General features: G+C 42.9%; 1 protein-coding gene across 1 annotated transcript in view; it reads left to right on the top strand.

The window, feature by feature from the left end:
- The window catches only part of ATP8B1 (ATPase phospholipid transporting 8B1), a 34,911-nt gene extending 14,769 nt beyond the window's left edge, over nucleotides 1-20,142 (top strand). Inside the window, exons 14-27 of the mRNA XM_066613246.1 lie at nucleotides 1,046-1,202; nucleotides 2,446-2,634; nucleotides 4,392-4,504; nucleotides 5,786-5,950; nucleotides 8,364-8,475; nucleotides 8,654-8,729; nucleotides 10,205-10,334; nucleotides 11,101-11,389; nucleotides 13,244-13,467; nucleotides 13,933-14,016; nucleotides 16,153-16,398; nucleotides 16,641-16,779; nucleotides 18,230-18,360; nucleotides 19,915-20,142. Of these exons, the coding sequence (XP_066469343.1) occupies nucleotides 1,046-1,202; nucleotides 2,446-2,634; nucleotides 4,392-4,504; nucleotides 5,786-5,950; nucleotides 8,364-8,475; nucleotides 8,654-8,729; nucleotides 10,205-10,334; nucleotides 11,101-11,389; nucleotides 13,244-13,467; nucleotides 13,933-14,016; nucleotides 16,153-16,398; nucleotides 16,641-16,779; nucleotides 18,230-18,360; nucleotides 19,915-20,142 (2,283 nt within the window). The remainder of the gene's footprint in view (nucleotides 1-1,045; nucleotides 1,203-2,445; nucleotides 2,635-4,391; nucleotides 4,505-5,785; nucleotides 5,951-8,363; nucleotides 8,476-8,653; nucleotides 8,730-10,204; nucleotides 10,335-11,100; nucleotides 11,390-13,243; nucleotides 13,468-13,932; nucleotides 14,017-16,152; nucleotides 16,399-16,640; nucleotides 16,780-18,229; nucleotides 18,361-19,914) is intronic.
- Nucleotides 20,143-20,564: the final 422 nt, after the last annotated feature.

Below are 20,564 nucleotides of genomic sequence, written 5' to 3'. Positions count from 1 at the left end.
GGAAAAGGCTTCAGGAGTCAACCTCGAGGCAAAATCCGGAGCTGGAGTCCCTGAGGCAGTTCATGGCTGAACACAGTCACGTTCTGGCAACTCCTGCGACGCCGCTGGAACCAACCATATTGGCCTATGCCTTTCCATTGGACCATTTCAGCGACGTGGAGAGGGGGGATTTGCTACATGGGTAACAGCCTATCCTCCATACCTACTTTACCCAGGCTTCGCGCACTGGAGAGGACACTCTGTTCCAGAACCACCATTCAGAGCGTGACACCATAGTCTTCCGAGACTGAGGGATGCCAACAACCAACCTCATTATTTGTGTGGGTTCTGTTCCAAGCACTCACCTGGATGGCAAAAAAACGCAGTATAGCAAATCAATTTAAAAAACAAAGTTTCTTTGCTTCGGTGGTTTAAAAACAGCCTTGCTGACCTTTGTGATGTAAGATAAGAGTCATTAAGAAAACAATCCATCAATCAGTCCTCATCCAAGTGCTTACAAAGATGCTTCACTCAGCCCCTCCCTTGACCAATGCAGTGATCACCTTTCTTTCACGTGCTCAGGAGGAAGGGAGGGGTCGCCTGGAGAGAGAAGGACTGTTGGATTGTCAGTCAGCTGCCCTCTCTCTCTCATTGAGGAGGCTATTGTTAAAGGACTGTTCAGTTTTTTAAACTGATTTTTAAAGGATGCATTTTTCCCCTTCTCCAGGGAACATCAGTACATTCCTTCTCATTTGCAGGGGCCATTCGTGTTGAGTCAAATCCATGTATGAAAAATCCATGTATAATAAGGCTGAACCTGTATAGGATTAAAGCTTGCTTGAATAAGGAAAATGCCAAAATGTGAAATTATACATGTGATCAGGCCTATACCTGCCTCTCCAGTGTTATTACTACTGCTTTATCCCAGCTCAGTAAACCAGAGGCAAAACCACCCCAAGGTCCAGGCAGCTACTCATGTACTGCCTCACACGTAGAACTTATCATGTACCTGCAGACAAAGTTGTCCCTAAACTAACACTTGCATTCCCATTCTCTTCTTACGTAGCAAGTTGACTTCAGCTGGAACATGTATGCAGATGGGAAACTCAGCTTTCATGATCAGTATCTGATTGAACAAATTCGTTCTGGGAAGGAACCTGAAATCCAGCAGTTCTTCCTCCTGCTTGCAGTTTGCCACACAGTGATGGTGGACCGTAGTGATGGTATGTGCTGTGTTCATAGAGATGGAAGCTATGAAGAGTCCTTCTCTAATGTTCAGTGGGCAGCCCAAGGGTTCTTTGGTATGCAGTATTTATGAAAGGGTTTTGCATAGATCACAGGCTTACATATCTTCACAGCAGTGTCTGCGCATCAGATGTTATCAATGCATTGCAAACTGTTGGCACGTGTATACTAAATCTATTGCCAAGTAAGGGCCTAATCCTATCCAGTTTTCCAGTGCTGGTGCAGTTGCGCCAGTGGGGTGAGCACTGCATCCTGTGGTGGAGGGGCAATCCCTGGGCCCTTCTCAAGGTATGGGAACACGTGTTCCCTTACCGCAGGGCTGCATTGTGGCTACACCGGAGATGGAAAGTTGGATAGGATTGGGCCCTAACTCTCTTACCTAATTTTGTGCTCATCTTGACTTTCTACTAGCTCAGAATCATATTTTCCCCTCCTGTACTCTGTTTGCTTATATTAACTTATAAGACAACCTAGATGGAACTTAATGCCTCCCTCTAAAGCCAGCACAGAAGCTTAAAATTCCCTCTAGATCAGAAATTTCCAAACTGTGGCCTGATGCATTATGGAAAAGTTCTCTGGGCACAGCATTTTCCATTTTGCACCGCAGCCACTTGTCTTCGGGCATGATCGTCCCACAGTCCCCCATGAGAAAATTCTCTGCTGCCCCCAGAAAATTGGGATGTAAGAGCATCTGGGTCGACTAGCCCTGGAAGTGGCTGCCCAGCAAAGGGCTGTGGGGTGATCAGGCCTGAAGACAAGCGACTGTGGTGTAGAGTGGAAAGCACTTCTCCTGGAGGGCTTTTCTGTAATGACAGATCCAGCCCACATGCCAGGGTTTGAAGCCCCTGTTCTAGGTTATGTTTGTTTTTTATAAGCCTGAGCATATGACTCTCTCAACTTGTTTTAGGAAATTGTTTCAGCCTCTAAGGAAGCATGCTCAAGCTGCATTGGACCTTGAACTCTGTTTTTTTTCTTGTACCTTTAGAAGTGGCTCCTCCTATTTTCATAGCGACAATTTTGTTGAGGCTTCAGACCACCTCTCTGAGCCCAACATTTTCCATTTCTCTCGTCCATTTTTCCATAATGAACTAGGGCAGAACTTGCGAAGCAAGATTGTGAGCTGACCTGAGATACAGAAAGCAAACCTATGGATTGAGTGCAAAGGTTTCAATTAGCTTAGTTCTCCTATCTGTAAGGATTCTTCTTTTCTTCACAACCTAGGTGAACTCAACTATCAGGCAGCCTCCCCTGATGAAGGGGCATTGGTTACTGCAGCCAGAAACTTTGGTTTTGCTTTTCTTTCACGGACCCAAAACACTGTCACAATAAGTGAGATGGGGATTCAAAAGACGTACGATGTTCTTGCCATTCTGGACTTCAACAGTGACAGAAAACGGATGTCTGTAATCAGTAAGTTTAATTTTTTTTAAAGTCTCTGCTGCTGCCACTCCTGGTGGAAGAGGAGGAATGCCTGGAATTTTCCCCCCTAAAAATATTATCTTGTGATAACAAAGGAAAAGAGCATATATTTGGAGAAAAACACACGTGGACTTTGTTTAATAATACGGGGGTGCCCTGTATCCGTGGATCCTATATCTGCAGTTTCGAGTATCCACGGATCAGATCCATGCCCCCTGTATGCCCCGTGTGTTCTCCTCACCTCCAGAGGGTCTTCCGAGCCCCGTAGAGGCTGTGCACATCTGCTTGTAGCCTCTGCGGGCCTCAGAATGACCATTAAATTGAAAAAAGCGACTTCTGGTTGTATCATAAAACCACAAGTGATGTTTTTATTGCCTTAAAAGGCATTCCAAGGCCTGGGGAAGCTTCAGAGGCAAATGGGGGTTGGTAGAAATTCTTTTATCCCTCCATAAGCCTCCCACTCCTCAGTGGGTCTCCTCAGTCCTGCACCAGCTCTTTATCTGATGCAAGTCCGAGGAGAGAAAGGGGAAGCTGTTGACAGAGGGGATAGGGTCTGGTGCACACCATTGCTGCCAGATCCACCCCTTGTGCAGCCTCCCCACCCCCTGTTCTACCCCTTCCCCACCTAATTTTGCCTCCTTCCCTGCTACTGCCTTACCTTCTCCGGCAGCTGCAGAAGGGTCCAGCAATGGATGGAGAATGCTACCACCTCTTGTGGTTACACTCCCGAAATGGCCACTGATGGAGTGTTCTGTGTGCTGTCAATGGCCATTTTGCAAGAGCAGAAATGCTTTCATGCGACAGCCCCAATCTTGCATAGGATTGAGCTGTAAGTATTATTATCTCTCTTAGGACCTGAGGCCGTGGCTTGCCTAAGGCCACTGAATGAACTCATTGCAGAGGCAAGGTTGGAAGTCCTATTTCACAGCTCAAGTCATGTTACTGAGCTGTGAAATGCACACAACAGAGCCCAGGCCTCTTTTTGTACAAAGCAAAGCAGAAGAGAAAATTTAGAGTAGAGAAGTGGTTCCCCCATTCACTCAGGGTTTCAGATGTATGTTTTTAATGGAGGCAAAGATGCTGAAGTGGTAACTGCTGCTTGGAAACAAGGCACAGGGGAAGATTAAGCACACCTTCTATTTCACCCTAAATTCATTTTGCCAGAAGAAAAGATTTTTCTCGGTTTTTTATTTGTTTCTTGTTTTAAGTGAGGTTGGCACTGTTAACATCTTAGCACTTAACGTGCACTTTAGCCCAGTGTGTCCCAAACTGTGTGCCACTGCGCCCTCGGGCACCACAACAAACAAGGGGCACCACGGGATGTCCCCAGCATCATCCTCCTGGCTCTCTTGGGCATCACCATCTTGGATCACACAATCCAAGATGGCAGTGTCCAGAAGAGCCAGGAAGAAGCAGCCACCGTAAAAGAAGGGCCGAACCACAATAAGTTTGGGAACTGTAGCTGTTGCCCCTTGAGCAAGTGCATCTCCCTATGCTGAAAACCTTAATGAATTACACTTTTAAGTGATAGTTTCTATGTAGCCTAAAGCCACAGTATCGTTCACTTTAGAAATGTAAATATTGCTTAGTTAACCTCCTGGTGTGTGTGAGTGAATTGCCTATATTTTTGCATTTCTTCCCTATGTGATATTAATGTGTTATGTAGAAGTGATTCATAACAATGCATCAGTGGAATGAAATTCTATATGTTCTTTATGTCCTTAACCTGAGTGTTTACCTTTTTGTAGCAAGGGACCCAAATGGAAACATCCGGCTATATTGTAAAGGGGCCGACACAGTGATCTATGAACGGCTACATCCAAATAATCCTAAAAGGCAGGATACACAGGAAGCACTAGATGTAAGTTGGCTTCCATGTTCTTCTGCATTTGCCAAGCTGAAATGCTAACTCTAGTCTTCAAATTATTTGTGCCATAACTTAAATAAAATAAAGTAAGAGACTGAGAACCCACCATCAATCCTGCCTTCCTCCTAGGACACAATCAGTCCATCCCCTGCTCCTCTTGCCACCCGCTTCTGTCCACGCTGTTTCCCCCAACGCTTTTGTCTTCATGACAACTCTGTGAGATAGCAGGGCTGACCTTATTTTACTTATTATTTATTACATTTTTATACAGCCCTTCCTCTAAAGAGTTCAGGGCGGTGTACACAGCTGCTCCCCTCCTTTTTTCCTCAAAACAACCCTGTGAGGTAGGTGAGGCTGAGAGAAAGTGATTGGCCCAAGGTCACCCAGGAAGCTTCATGGCTGAGGAGGGATTTGAACCTGGATCTTTCACGTCTGACTCCACCTCCCAAACCACTACACCATCCTGGCCTTAGGAGCTGTAGGCAAGAGAGCAAGAGGTGGCTGTGCAGGATTGTATCAAGAACTGTTTTTTTTGATAAGGCAGTACCTTTTTGAATTGGATCCAAGCCCTCTCTTGCACAGACTTTGAAAGGTTACTGTGACCCCCCCATGAGATTTTTGAAACCACATTGGGGTCATGATTGAAGGTCAGATTGAAGAAGCCTGCTCTAGAGGTTGCTTCACCAGCTGGAATGCACGAATGTGTGGAATCCTGTTTCCTGGTCTGTAGCGAATATTTTCATTTAATATTTTTAGAGCATTGAAAATGTGCCAAACAGTTCTCCATAAATAAAAATTCATAAAGTCCTGCTGCTGGCTTACAGAAATGGTCTTTGTGAACAGGGACTCTGTTTTTTGATGATGATGACCATAAGTTTTTCAATCACCACTTTAGGACGAGTCTGTACTACAACGGTGAATAGATGTTACTGTCACGTCTCCTCATGTACTGGGATCTCTGTAGAATTCAATTCACTATTATAAAACTGTGGCTTCATTCAGGTGTCGCCATTCCATGGTTTGTTTTTTACAATTTGATCCTATGTCGGCTCAGAAACCATGGTTTCTGAGAATCTGCAGAACCAGAATATCAGACATCACTTTGAAGCTGGTTTGCACATCAAATTTTCCTAAGCTACTGTTTGCTTCTGCATCTGGCTTCACAGATTTTGATCTTTTGCCAGCAGAATGATTCCTATCTCAATTTGTCATGGAGAATTTTTTCTTTGAAACTTCAGAATGGTCCTGAGCCACTCCTTTCTCTTTCCTTGGTAGATATTTGCAAATGAAACCCTGAGAACATTGTGCCTTTGCTACAAAGAAATTAGCAATGAGGAGTTTGAAGCATGGAATGAAAAATTCATGGTTGCTAGTGTCGCTCAAACAAACCGTGACGAAGCTCTGGATAAGGTGTATGAAGAAATTGAAACAAATTTAATTGTAAGTCTAATGGGGAATTGAATGGGGAAGAAGAACTTACTCTCTGATTCTGTGCTTGGCCTTTGCAATATTTCCTTTAAGGTGTGTCCTAAATTACATTTTTTTAAAACCCAAGGATGGGTTTTCCTGCTCTTCCCATGACTCTTAAGGCTGTACATATTCCACCCTAGAGACAAGAGACATACAGCTTCTTTACAGTGCAGACCACACTAACCTAAGCCAACATATAAACTCTTTTAAGGGAAATCTTATTGTGTGAAGTAGTGTAAGACTGACAGATGTGTACTACAACTCTGAAGAAAAAAAGGCCTGGGTTCTTCTTCATTTCCCTCTATCACCTTCAAAAATTATGGCAGATGTAAGTGTTGCCCTGGGTAGAGGAGGGAGGCACAAGAGAGCTATCTTGGTTAGAGTTATGGTTGGGTTATGGTTAGTTTGTTGACTAGAATTAGGAAGACTAGAATTCAACTTTCCAATCATCTATGAAACTTATTAAAGGATCTTGGCCAATCTTCGCCCAATTTATCTCACAGAGTTGTTGTGACAATAAAATGTAAGTGGGGGGGGGGAGAATAGTGCATAGTGCTATCAGCTCCTTCAAGGATGAATAGAACATTAATGACATAATTAAATAGTCCTGTCACCTCCATCAAATATTTTTTTACTTAGTACTTCACAGTAGGTGGGAAATAATTGGGGGGGGGGGTGTGGCTTGCTGCAAAGAAGATGGTAGCATAGAAGACCAGCTCCACTCCAACCCTGTCTATTATGGAATAATTAAATGTGAACCTACATAGAAAGATTAAGAATAACTCTGGGAGAGTGTAACTGTGAATAGGTCAAAGAGGATACCACAAAAAAAAAGATTGGAACACTCTAGAGAAGAATGGGAACAAGATGAATCTCCGGAGTCCTCCCTGGAAGACTCTACCAGCGATAAAGCCGGTAAGATGAAAGGGAAGGAGCAGAAAATAATGAAGGATAAAATAGCTGTTGACCAATGTGGAGATATGAAACTGCTGTTACAGCAATTAAGAAAGGATTTACTAATGGACATGGCAGCTATTATTGCTCCATTAAGAGAAACACTTTCTAATGTGGAGGCTAGAATTGAAAATGCTGAACAGATAGCCAATGAAGCATTTGAAATGGTGCAAGAACAGCAGGAGAAGACGGTATTATGGAAAATGAATTATAAAGACTGAGCGATGAGATTGAAGACCTTGAGAACTGTGGCCGTTGTCAGAATTTACGACTGAGAAACTTCAAGGAGGGAGAAAGGAGAGAAGAGTTGAAGGACATAATTACAAGATGGTTTAAAGATGTCTGCCCTGACCTGCAGATAACAGAAAAGCAGTTGGAACGTGTTCACAGAGTTGGTGGAAGGAGAAATTAGAATTGGTGCAGGGATATAATTGTAAGATGTGATTTCTATACAACAAAGGTGCTTTAAGGAGTGGAAATAAGTTAATATACGAAGGAGTGGAAGTAGAGATATATCAGGATCTGGCTTCAGAGATAATTCAGAAACAGAGTGGAAAGTGTACACAGAAGAGCTTCGGAAACAAAATATAAATTACACTTGGGGCTTTCCGTTCAAATTGATTGTCTGGTGTGGACATAATACAAGAGTTATGGTGGACGAAATACAGTTGAAGGATTTTTTCAGAGAAATGAAGATACAACTCCCAGAAAAAGGAAGGGAAAGAAACCTGCAAGAGGAACATGGACGACAGTGGAGCAGAGTTGAAAGAAAAAAAAACTCTGAAAAGATAGACTTCGTTGAACTTTCCCAGAGCAATTGAACACCTGGGTTTTTGCGCTGTGTGCCAAGTAGAAGGACATGAGAAGATAAGACCCAATTATAGCAGAATTGGGATGAGGTTATTAAGAGGGATTGTGAAGAATAAGATAGAGTTAAGAATTTAAGTATTAACTGAATTAGTAGATGGGCTAGAAACTTAAATGATTAACACTTTAAAGTGAGTTCTAATAATTTATTAGTAGATGGACTAATAAGTGAGGAGGACATTAATAATTGAAATAAGTTTAAATAGTTGAAATAATGGTATTGACAATTTAAAACATGTTTGTTAGAAGACAGGGAGGGGGAGGTTCTGCTCAGGAGAACTACTCCTGACCTCTCATTGGAACCCACATGGCACAGCTCAAAGTAATGAGCTGGAGACCTCAATGCCTCAATACCAAAGTAGGGTTTGGGGATGGGAAGGGGGACAGGGGGAATGGTTGTAGGGGGGAGGGAAAAGGGAGATGGGAAAGAGAGAGGAGAGGGGCAGGGGAGTGGTGGGAGGGAAAGGAAATTTTAAAAAAAGGTGGGAAATAAATCAGTATTGTGTATCAATTATTTTACATGCTAAACATGTGTATTTAGTAATCTTTAAATAATCTGCAGCTTTTAGGTGCCACAGCAATTGAAGACAAGTTACAAGATGGGGTTCCAGAAACTATAGCCAAACTGGCGAAGGCAGACATTAAGATCTGGGTGTTAACAGGTGACAAGAAAGGTGATGTATATTAAGAGCTCTTTTCTTATCTACTTAAGGTGGGGGACAGGAAGTTAATTCTTTTTAAAGGTTATTACGGGGCTTGCATGTTTCTTTGTTGGTTTGGAGTCATTGTCCAAACCTGGCATGAAATTCAGATGAGGCTCAAACTATGACACTGTATTGTCTTCTGTTACAGAAACCGCCGAAAACATTGGGTTTTCTTGTGAGCTCTTAACAGATGAAACTACCATCTGCTATGGAGAAGATGTTAGGTAAATAAAAACGTCTTCTTTCTGGAAGGAAGGAATTATAATGGGTGTCGCCACTTGTCTTGCATCCTGACTCTCAGCCCAATCCTATGCATGTCTCCTCAGGAGTAAGTCACATTATAGTCAATGGGGCTTACTCCCAGGTAAGTGTGTATAGGATTGTGCCATGTTGTCCTGTTAAGAGCGCAATCCTAAGACTCAGAGGCTCAGCCACGGGCAAGGAGAAACTTTTCCCCTTAGCCCGGGGACAGCCACTGCAGTCTGAATGGGGCTATTCAGATCTGTGCCATGTCCGGAGGTGGCACAAATCCAAGCAGCCTGGGACTGTCTTGGAACGGGACCAGGATCTGGCATAACTGCTGGTGCTATCCCCACCTCCTGCTCCCCACCTGCCCACCCCCAGGAATGCCTGCAGCCAGTCCTCCCCCTGCCCCCAAACTCCTCCCTCCTACCTCCTTCCTGCCTTCCCCAGGCTCCCCCAGACCCCTGCGTCGGCCAAGCTTGTCTGATGCAATGTACCCTCTTCCCAGGGCCTACAGCAGAATGGGGAGGCTGGTGATACTCTCTCCTTTTAGAATATAGTGTGCATTGAAAGTCAGTCCAACAATGTGGCTTAGCAGCTGGAGTGCTGGAATTGGGCTGAGAGATTTGGATTCAAATCCTCCACTCGGACAACAATTTTAGTCTAGTCTGCCACTAGGATGGTTGTAAGGATGAAGTGAGTAAGCCCCCATGTATGCCAGACTGAACTCATTGGAGGAAAGGTGGAATAGAAATGTCTAGGTCAGTGGTTCCCAAAGTGGTAGACCACAACCCACCACTGGGAACCAAAACTGGGCCATTCCTCCCCTAGGGGAAGTGGCCCAGTAATGGGTGTCCCAAGACACCGCAGCAATCACGGCCCCGCAGGAATCTAGGGGCTTTGCCCTTAGCTTGGGGGGGGGGGTCCTGCTGCCTTGGGGAGGGTCTGGGAGGCTTGCAGCTTCCGATCCCGAAGTGCACTCCAGTTCCCGATTGGAACAATTTTCAGCATCAGGAAGTCCTGCAGAGGTGGCTGTGGGCTTCCTGGACCTTCCTCAAGACTAGCAGAGCACCCCGATAAGGGGGAATGCTCCTGGGTTCCCGCAGAACTGCGATCGCTGTGGTGGTGTCAGGTCATCCCACTCGCCCCAGGCCTCACCACTGCAAACTGTCACCTGCAATCCCAAAGTCCAAGTAGAACTTTCGAATTGTCTCATGATGAAAATGCGGGGATTACAGGAGGTTAATCAACTTTGAACTTGCTACAGTTTTTTTAAAAAGGCAGACTCTGGGTCAGGTGCCACCAAGATGAATGTAAAATACACTGCTGAATTTTTCAGAACATGCAAGTGGTGTTCTTGGCTCTTGAATTGCTAAACTTTAAGGTGTCAAAGACAACTATTCACTATTAAAACAATGATGATTTTTATGGATCTTTATTTTTCCCTTCTCTTCAGTGCTCTCCTTCAAACACGTTTGGAAAATCAGAGGAACAGAGATGGATCAACTATAAATTCTCAAACAGCCAATGAACCCTTTTTTCCGGCTGGTGGAAACCGAGCTCTAATTATCACGGGCTCCTGGCTGGTAAGTACAGAGCTGTTGTTACTGCGACATGGAAACTAGAGAATTGACCAAAATAAGGAGTTGCAGGTAAAAGTCTAGCTTACATCTTCATCTGAATCCAACAACCAGACAACATCCGTTCATAATTTGTATGATTCTAATGATTTGCCAATACAATGTATGTAGGAAACCATAAGGTTACCATTTCTTTTTATGAACCAGGCCTTTGTGCCATTAATGGTTGTTTGCTGTGTAGGCACAAAACTATTCTCTTTTGATGTGCATAGCACTGTCACTGTTTGCTTAAGTTTATGTACAAGCTTTGGGATCAGATTAGTTCCATAATCCATGCCTCTTAACAACTGGCTAAGTTATTATAAAAGCAACTTGTAGAAGATTAATGATCTTAGGGCACAATCGTAACCAGGTCTACTCAGAAGTAAGTCCTATTTTGTTCAGTGGGGCTTACTGTCAGGAAAGTGTGGTTAGGATTGCAGCCTTACTTTATTACAAGATGCATTTGAATGGTGTGTTCAATTGCAGATGGTTCATAAATATCTATTTGGGTCATTGTACTGATCCTCATATTAGTTTATAGACCCATGGAAACTTCTCAAGGCAAACCTCTTGTGGGAATGAATCAATGTGACTATTAACCCAGGAACTTTTAGCATCCTGTGGGTTATTTTAGTAATTGCTTCTGACATTTAACTTTTTGAGATCTAGTTTCTCAAGACTCTGCAAATAAAGCAAACCTTATAATGCTCTTACCTTTTTCTCCTTACAGAATGAAATTCTTTTAGAAAAGAAGACAAAGAAAAAGAAGCTCCTGAAGCTGAAATTTCCCAGGACAGCGGAAGAGAAACAGAAGCAGAGGGAGAGCAGAAGAAAGGCAGACATATATAAGGAGCAGCAGCAGCGGAACTTCGTGGACCTCGCTTGCGAGTGCAGTGCTGTGATCTGCTGTCGGGTGACACCTAAGCAGAAAGCCATGGTGGTCGAGCTGGTGAAGAAGTACAAGAAAGCCATAACTTTAGCCATTGGTGATGGTGCCAATGATGTAAATATGATTAAAAGTAAGTGTCTGCATAAAACACGCTCTCTTCTTGAGAAGGCTAATTGCTGGTGGTTTTACAAAATTTAAAGCTTCTGCTGGTAAGAACATATAAACCTACCATGTACAGAGTTAAAATAGATTCCTCTAGCTCAGTCTTTTTGGCGCTGGTAGTGGCTCTCCAGGTTTCTAACTGGGGATTTTTTTCTGCTTCGTCTGAAGGTGCTTCCAGAGATTGTACCTGGGGCCTTCTCTGTGCAAGGCATGTGCTCTACCACTGAGTCACCATCCTTCCCCAATAACTTTCTCACTACCAAGGAATGTTTCTTGAATGCATTTTGTGTAACGGCCATAGTACATCTGCATTCTGCCGGTTCTATGGTAGCAAATGAAACTGTAGCCCCCAAACCTCTGGTCGTCTCAGACTTTACAGTGGGACAGTAGGTTTGTTCTTTTATTCCATGAGAGCCTTCCAAAGGTTTCAGGACCTGTAAAAGAACGTTTCAGGAACATTGCAGAAGAAAGTTTTCAGGTGCATTAACAGTGTTGGAGGCCCATAAGTCGAAGGGGTGTGACTGTTTCTAGTAGTTGGGTTGGATGAAATACTGATGTAATGCACTGTATCTATCAGTCTACCGTGGCTACTGAAATTATCATTCCCCTTACCACAGTTCTTTTAACCACCTAATTTCAAACTATATGTTCCTTATTCCCTGAGCCCTTTTGCTTGCAAAAAACAAAACGAACCCCACCGCTCCAACTTTTGTTAACTGATCTGTGGAAGCAGAAAAATGAATATACTCATGTAAGTTCATTTTGGTTTCAAAATGTGTTATGAATATGGAATTTGGGCAGCCTTGGTGCAGAGATGAGGGAGAATAGGAAGAGCATACTCAGCCATTACATTTGCATTTATCTTACCCAAAATGTATCCAGGTTCATTTGGGCAGTTCTATGTTTCATCCTGATATTCTTGCTTTAATCTTGCATATTCTTTTCTTCTCCCAATAGACCAGAGGATGGCAACCTACAGCCTGTGGGCCTGATGTGGCCTGCCACCCAAGGTCATCCTGTCACTTTTGGGAGTTTGGCAACCTGGAAATTTGGAGATATGTTATGATGTCATTGCTGAATTTCAGACCCCTTTGCTAAAAAGGTTGCCAATTTCTGCAATAAACAGTCCTTGTATTCTGGATCTGTTTTACAGTATAGGTCGTGCCTCGTTACCCAGTAGGGTTCTGTTCTAGAACCCCAAGTGGATTTAAAAAAATCAGTGGATACCAAATCTAGTGGAAAAATAGCTTTAAAACCCTCTTCCAGGTTTCTTGCTCAATGCTTACTGCATTCAGCCAGTAGATGGGGTGAATAATATTCCATTAGATTCCATTATTCACCCCATCTAGTGGCTGAATTCGGTATAGCGCCTATACCAATTCATTCTAGGGCGACAGTAGAGGAGCATGCAACCTAAAAGTGGGTCTTTAAAGCTATCTTTAACCACACGTTAAAGTGCAGTTGCAACCAGTGCGGTTTAACAGCATGAAGGTAGGAAATTGGATTTTGGTGCCGTTTTTCCAAGGCATTTAAAGTGGATCTTAGTATCAGTGGTGAGTTAAATCACTGGATACCAAGGTCCCACCTGTATCTTTTTTTGCTATTTTTGAGAAGTCTAAATAAAAGTTTTATTTTATATTACACAAGTGTTTAAATATTGGAAAGGCAGGAAATAAGTGAGATTCCCTCAAGTACAGTTCTAATGAAAGAAGCACTATAAACAGAAGGGGTGAAATACGATAATGTAATATTGACTGTTAACTTTATTCCATTTTTTTTTTAAGTGACTCACTGTGTTTGGTTTCTGTTGTCATTCTTTTAGCTGCCCATATTGGTGTTGGCATAAGTGGACAAGAAGGGATGCAAGCAGTCATGTCTAGTGATTACTCCTTTGGCCAGTTCAGATATCTTCAAAGGTTGTTACTTGTTCATGGTCGATGGTCCTACATAAGGATGTGCAAATTCCTACGATACTTTTTCTACAAAAACTTTGCATTTACATTAGTTCACTTTTGGTACTCTTTCTTCAATGGCTTTTCAGCTCAGGTAAGGGGAAAGGGGCTTATGAATTTTAATTGTAGAACTATTGTAGAAATGTAGAAATGGAGAACTATTTTCTCCCTTATGAAGTAGCCTGAACACTGAAATTAACAGAGGTTCTGCTCTGTTCTTCCCTGCTATTGGAAGTGTAGCAGATCTATACAAGAGGCAGGGTGTGTTTTTTTTTGGGGGGGGGGGCACACCTTTTACAAGGAAAGTACACCTGGCTGCTTCTTCAATAACCTTCAAACAGTCAGTGAAGACAGTTTTATTTCTGTAGTCTTCTTATTGAGTTCTTTTTCTTTGCCTACGCTGGTATTGTCTGCTGTTTTTCATTGTATTTATTGATACTGCCATGGAAACAGCATCATCTGCATGATTTCATAATTTATCATTTCATTTAATAATCTGAGAAATCTCTTCTTGTATGGATCAAAATGCTATAATTGAGTTGTTACTGTTTAATTGCAGACTGCCTATGAAGATTGGTTCATCACTCTCTACAATGTGTTGTATACCAGCCTTCCTGTTCTTCTTGTTGGCTTACTTGACCAGGTATGTCAACAAGTCACTTTAAAGGCTGTCAAGATGGCTATAGAACTCCCTCTGAGCTAATTGTTGGATGCAAAATCAGTCCCCTGTGATTGACTCCCATGTTGCATTAGTATTGTGCAAAAGTACAGGTGGTATGGCACTTCCATAGTGCCACATCTCCTTTGGGTCTGTGGGAAGTGTCATCTGGGTGAGCAAAAGTGGTGTGTTAATTGCAGTGAATTATCTGCAGTTATCCAGAGATGGGAACTTGAGTCAGGTGACTCGAGTCCGAGTTGCGAAATCAGTGGTTTTTGCTGACTCATTAAGACTTGAGTTCCATGTATGGAAGATTTGGAAAAACACTTGAGTCAAGGGCCCTCTGACTCAGCAGTCAAGTCTGCCTGTGACTGGGTGTGCTTGCTTTCCATTTTCGTGGCTTGAAATACCTTGTGGGGCCATAATTCAAACTGGGTAAGCAGCAGGGAAGTTCCAGCTAGGAAGCAGGGAAGGGTTAATGTTTGTTTTTGCATCGAAGCAGGAGAGGGGAGGTGGGAGCAGACTCTTTTGCCCATGTCTGATAGGAAGAAAGGAACAGATCATGGGACAACTGTGGGCAGTCTGATTTTTTTTTTTGATTTTTTTTTTTTGGATGAGAGAGGACAGAAGGAAGATCCAATGGGGTTCTTGCCTTTGGATTGGCTGGAGAAGCCCAGGGATGGGGAGGGAGGTGGGAACAGCATCTCTTGCCCATCTCTGAAAGAACCAATGATCATTGGATGAAGGATGGTGTTCTGATATTTTCTTTGGCTGAGATAGGGCTGGAGGAGGAGTCCAAGGGGGTTCTTGCCTTATGATTGGCTGGAGAAACCCAGGGAGGGGAGGAGGCAAGGAAGCAAGAGAGGGAGGCAGTTAACAGCAATCATACCTTCTACCGCATGGCTGCTGTGAGCTCCATTGTTAGTTGTGGGGAGGAAGTCCCACTGAATGACCGGCTGCAGTAGGACTGCTTCTGAGTAGAGCTGCCAAGAATTGGCTTATCCTGGTAAGACTTGCAGCTGCTGCATGTGACTCTCCTCCCTTTTGCCACTTCCTTCCCTGCTCTCATGCAGTCCGTCCCATCCACTCCCGCTGTGTTTGCAGATGGGCAGGAACAGCAGGGAAGTGGTTAAAGAGAATTCAGACACGCACAACCCCTGGCAGCAGCCATGTTTTTTACCACAGCATGCTTTTTAAAGGGGGGGGGGGGGCCTTTAGTTCTTTAGCGTTGTGAAAGCGTGACTTGGCAACTTGGAAACTTATGACTTGTTTGAGTCAAGTCGCAGGGGGGGTGGAGACTTGTGACTCAACTTGAGTCAAGCTGTGCTGGGTTTTCCAGTCAGTCAACAGTCAACAAAACCTTTATTAGGCATAAACATTTGATGGGTGAAGACTCTGTACAGAAACCGTAGACTGGATTTTCCCATCCCTGCAATTATAAGCACCTGGTCACCTTAAGAACAACCCAATCTCCTGGCTCCCCCCCTTTCCTTGGACTAAGAAAAACTGCTGCATCTATCAGGTTGCTGTATATAACCCTGTTAATAAACCCATTAAATTACCAGCACTTCTGTGAATGTAGTAAGCAAGGTTTAACAAAAACCACACCACTGGATAAGTATTTTTACATGTAAACAATGCAGCATGGAAGCGGACCACTTTGTGTTTGTGTTTGGATACAGGGTCTGTCATGGCAACCCCATCAAAAAGAGAACCCGTGTATTGAGCCGTGATCTGGCAACTCTGGCAACTAGCCCATCCTAGTATTTCTGAGCTAGTTTGGTCTCCATGGTGTGGGTATATGCAAGATTGCCTATTAAACAAGGCACTGTTATCAGACAGAATGGAAAATGGGTGTAACTTTCCACTCATCAAAGCAGAAAGATAAACCATTAGGTTAGAACAGTTATTGTTTAGAAACCCTGCAGATATTTACATTTAAATTTTTGCATGCACAACCTTTAAATATTTACATTTAAATTTTGCTTGCGGTACTGGCTACTCTGCTATTCTAAGATTTTTCATCTGCAGAGTGGAAATAGTGGAAAGCATTGCAGAGTTGATACTTAACGCATGCTACAATTGCTGTGTAATGACATTATAAAAATCATTTAATTTCAGGATGTGAGCGACAAGCTGAGCCTACGGTTTCCTTCGTTGTACTTCTCAGGACAGAGGGATTTGCTATTTAACTACAAGAAATTTTTCATAAGCCTTCTACATGGTGTTCTAACATCACTGATCATTTTCTTTGTGCCATATGGCGCATACCTACAAACAATGGGGCAAGATGGAGAAGCGCCTTCTGATTACCAGTCCTTTGCCGTAACAGCATCCTCTTCTCTTACATTTGCAGTCAACTTTCAGGCAAGTTTATTAATCTTTGTGTTCTTGATTTTGTTGTCAAAGCACAAATTTTGAGATGGGCAACCACCAATCATTTTGGTCACTCTCTTCTGTACTTTTTTCCATTTCCACTACCACCCCAAAATCTTTCTCATGATCAGAACCCATTAGCCTATATGTGAGATTATGATTTCTTGCCCAATGTGCATCACTTTACACCTTGCAGGTCTTTTTTATAACCTGGCTGTCTGGTTTGCTTGTAGATGGGTCTGGATACATCTTACTGGACGTTTGTTAATGCTTTCTCAATATTTGGGAGTATCGCACTTTACTTCGGTGTTATGTTTGACCTACACAGTGCTGGGATACACGTCCTCTTTCCATCTTCTTTTCAGTTTACAGGTCAGTAGGTATTAATTTCTCTTGAGACTGCATCAGTAGCAAACATAATCCTGAGCATGTTTGTGTAGAAGTAAGTCCCATTGTGCTAAATGGGGCTTACTTCCAGGAAAGTATGTATAGGATTGCAGCATGATGATGATGATGATGACTGGGTATTTATATACTGCCTTTCTGGTCATCGGATTACTCCTCTGACTTGAAGGCGGTTTACATAGGCAGGCTGTTTCTAAATCCTCGAGGGGATTTTTACAATCACATAAAGGTTCTGCCTTGCAAGAACCACACAACATTTCAGATGGATATTTCTGGTCTTGTATCACTTCTGGTCTCCAGTTGCCTCCCACGCAGGCTGACAAGCAGCTCCTTTATCTCTCACAGGAAGGGCAGCCAAGACGCTACTTCGCGCACACCAAAGAGCAGGTGGAATAACTCAGCTTGGCTTGTCAGCTGCTCCAAGGTCTCACCATTCACGGAGCTGCCAGTGGCCTCGAACTGGCGACCTTCCAATGTTATCTTCGGGCTAACGGAAAATCTACCCTCCAGACCTCCTGCCCATATGTTAAAATACCACATTATGCAAATTATCCCAGGACATTAACAGAAGCAATAATTAATAACTTCATCTTGCTAGGGTGGGCTGTGGGGTTCAGGATACCTGAACCTACAAAATTTGCATGCAGTGTTGATACCTGTCAAGTGAGCCCTTTTGGCCAACTGTATCAAAATCTTGGTAGGACTAAAAGTGATGGGAAGGGAATGTAGGACTGGTGGAATGCATGCTCTGCTTAATTAGGTTCATTCCCCAGCATCTCTAGTTAAGGCCTCAGGTAACAGGTACTGGAAAAGGTGTCTTTCTGAGACTGTGGAGACTGCTGCCAGTCTTTTGTACACAATGCTGAGCTAGAGACATTTGGTAAAAGGCATGAATATACATATGCTAGAATCACAAATATTTGGCACACAAAAGCATATACAGGTGTGTGTCACTTGACAATGGGGATATGTTCTCTGATCACGTTGTTATGCAATTAGGTTGTTAAGTGAACATTCAGCCCAATCTAGTGCCATTGTGTAAACAGACACTCCCTTTCAGAAACTAGCTGGCTGCACAGGCTACGGGAGACACTCTTGTGCAGGCTATTGGAGACCTGACTGCTTCATTAAGAGCCTCTTTGTTGTGCTTTGACCACTGTCATATATGTGATCTGTCATTAAGTGAAAGGTTGTTTAGCGGTGCACGCCTGTAATTAACAGGAAAAGGCAACATGGTTTTGCTCGACAAGAAGACTGCTTTTGAAATTGCAAGCCTCTAAAACAATGTTTAGCCAGTAATTCTTAAAAGGATCACTGCAAATTACAAGCATGTTTGGCTTCTGCATGGTGTGAGGGAGTATTTCATGGCTAGAGGGAGCTGCAGCTAGATGTATAGTTTTGTTTTGTCTCCTCACAGGTACGGCTTCAAATGCCCTCCGACAACCATATATCTGGCTGACAATAATTTACTCCGTCGCACTTTGCTTGTTGCCTGTGATAGCTCTACGTTTCTTGACTATGTCCATTTGGCCTACAGAAAGTGAGAAGGTAAGTAGCAGAGCAAGACCCAGAACAGATTAGCTTAGAATACTATCTAGTGGTAACAATGCTGGAGTAGTTAAAAAAAAAACAACACCTGACTTTTTATGTAATGGAATGTCAGTCTCCCTGCAGACATCTGGGGGAGAGGGTTGTTCTTTGTAAAAGCATATATACAATGAATTGGTTAGTCACTAAAATACTATCATTTTATAGCAGTTTCATCAAAGTTTGTGTATAAAAACACCAAGTGATAAAAGCAGGGAAAGAACCATAAGCTCAATTTATCAAGCTGCCAAAATTATGATGATGATCAAAGAGCAAACATAATACAAATCAAAAACAACTTAAGCCCCAACCAGAAAGCTAACTGGGAGGTTTTCATTCTTGGTTAAATAGACAGGGAGTTGTACTGTTGTGGTACTATTATGGAGAAGGCTGTTCCTCCTGTCACCACCAGTCTAATCTCAGAGACTGGTGGCACCTGTAGAAAGGTCCCCCCCAAATGATTTCAGCAGGCTGGTTCCCAGGACATCTCAGCCCTAAGCTGTAAAGGCTAAGAGAAGCACTGAATTGTGGCCGTACACAAACAGCAACAAGTGCAGATGGAGGGAAGTGGTCCAGCAAAGTCAGGCCACCTCATCCTTAGCACTACACAGGTCACCACATTTGTTTTATTGGCTTTTATCCCACCTTTCTCCTGGTGAAGGCACTTAAGGCAGCTTACAACCATCTAAAAACAATAAACAATAATAAATGAAGATCTTAAAACAGTAAAAAATAATTTTAAGACACCCCCATGGATCAACAGGATGCCAGCTTCAAGGGAGTGGCAACAGGATGCAGGTCTCTTGTTGTCTTGTGTGCACCCTAAGGCATCTAGTGGCCACTGTGAGATACAGGAAGTTGGACTAGATGGGCCTTTGACCTGATCCAGCAGGGCTGTTTTATGTTCTTAACATCAGTTAAAAGAGTCAAATTGTGTCTGAAATTTGGAAACCATAAGCATTTGCCATCAAAGGCCATTGTAAAAAAAAAAATTCATTAAGGCCCTGCTGGAAGGTCTCCAAAGAACTTATTGCAGTTTCTGAACAGTCTTCAAAGGCAGCCTCACATAGAGCACATTACAATAATCCCACCTCAGTCTCATTTATGTGTGGACTGCTGTGATCAGGTCTGAATGATTCACAGCAGAATCCTTCCCATATCTTCCCTTGCTGATGCAGCCATTATACTGAAGAGCACACTGCATCCTGTGGGGGGGGGGGGGGGACAGTGCCAGACATCTCCTCCCAATAAGGGATGAAGATTTTGTAGTGTGCATTCTAAGTATTCAGAATATACACATTGTGAACTTAGGAACCTATGTCAGACCAAAAATTCATCTAATCCGGACTCCTGCTCCTTAGATACTTTTGGAGAGCCCACAAGCAAGGAAAGGAAAGCAGTAGCCCTCTTCTGCTGTAGCTTCCCAGTTGCCAAGCTAGTCATTGCTTCTGGACATTGAGGTTTCATGTCGTTATTGTGGCCGACAGCTAACATGACTAACTTTCTCATTTAAAGATTCAGAAGAATCGTAAGAAGTACAAGGCTGAAGAGGAACAGTGGAAGCGGAGGCGAAGCGCCTTCCGTCGTGGGATATCAGGCCGTCGGTCTGCTTATGCCTTCTCCCACCAGCGGGGTTATGCTGACCTCATTGCTTCTGGTCGGATCATTCGTAGAAGACGAGCTTCATTAACTGCAGTACTTGGCACCAATTTGGCAGAAGTCCGGCAAGCTGAAGACAGTTGATTAACTCTCCGTGTCCTAAAGACAGTGGATTTAAAACAAACAAAAAACACTTGTGCAAATATTTTATTTTTGTATGAAAGACTCAGGATTTTTTTTTTTAAGCAGAGGTGATCTAATTTTTGTTTTCAAACTACTTAGTTTGGGGCTCTTGAACTGAAGAACCAAATGGTGTTTTTAAACTTTGATCCTTGTATGTTTGAAAAATATGTGAAATTTGAAGGATATAAATAATCATGGGTCTCAAAAGCCTGAAGTTCATAAGGCTTTGTTTTTGCTCTTTTAAAAATGAATGCTCTTTTTAAAACCTTATCTCTCTCTTTTTTTAAAAAAATCACAATCATGAAATAAAATTTCAGTTGATTTTTCATGAAACAATACCAAAGATGAGCAGCTAAGGAAAAAACCAACATGTGCCACTTCAT

The sequence above is a fragment of the Tiliqua scincoides genome, chromosome 2 (genome assembly GCF_035046505.1).
Source record: "Tiliqua scincoides isolate rTilSci1 chromosome 2, rTilSci1.hap2, whole genome shotgun sequence".
NCBI classification, from domain to species: domain Eukaryota; kingdom Metazoa; phylum Chordata; class Lepidosauria; order Squamata; family Scincidae; genus Tiliqua; species Tiliqua scincoides.
The sequence above is the reverse complement of the archived record's forward strand: the minus strand, read 5'-3'. Positions and strand labels throughout refer to the sequence as shown.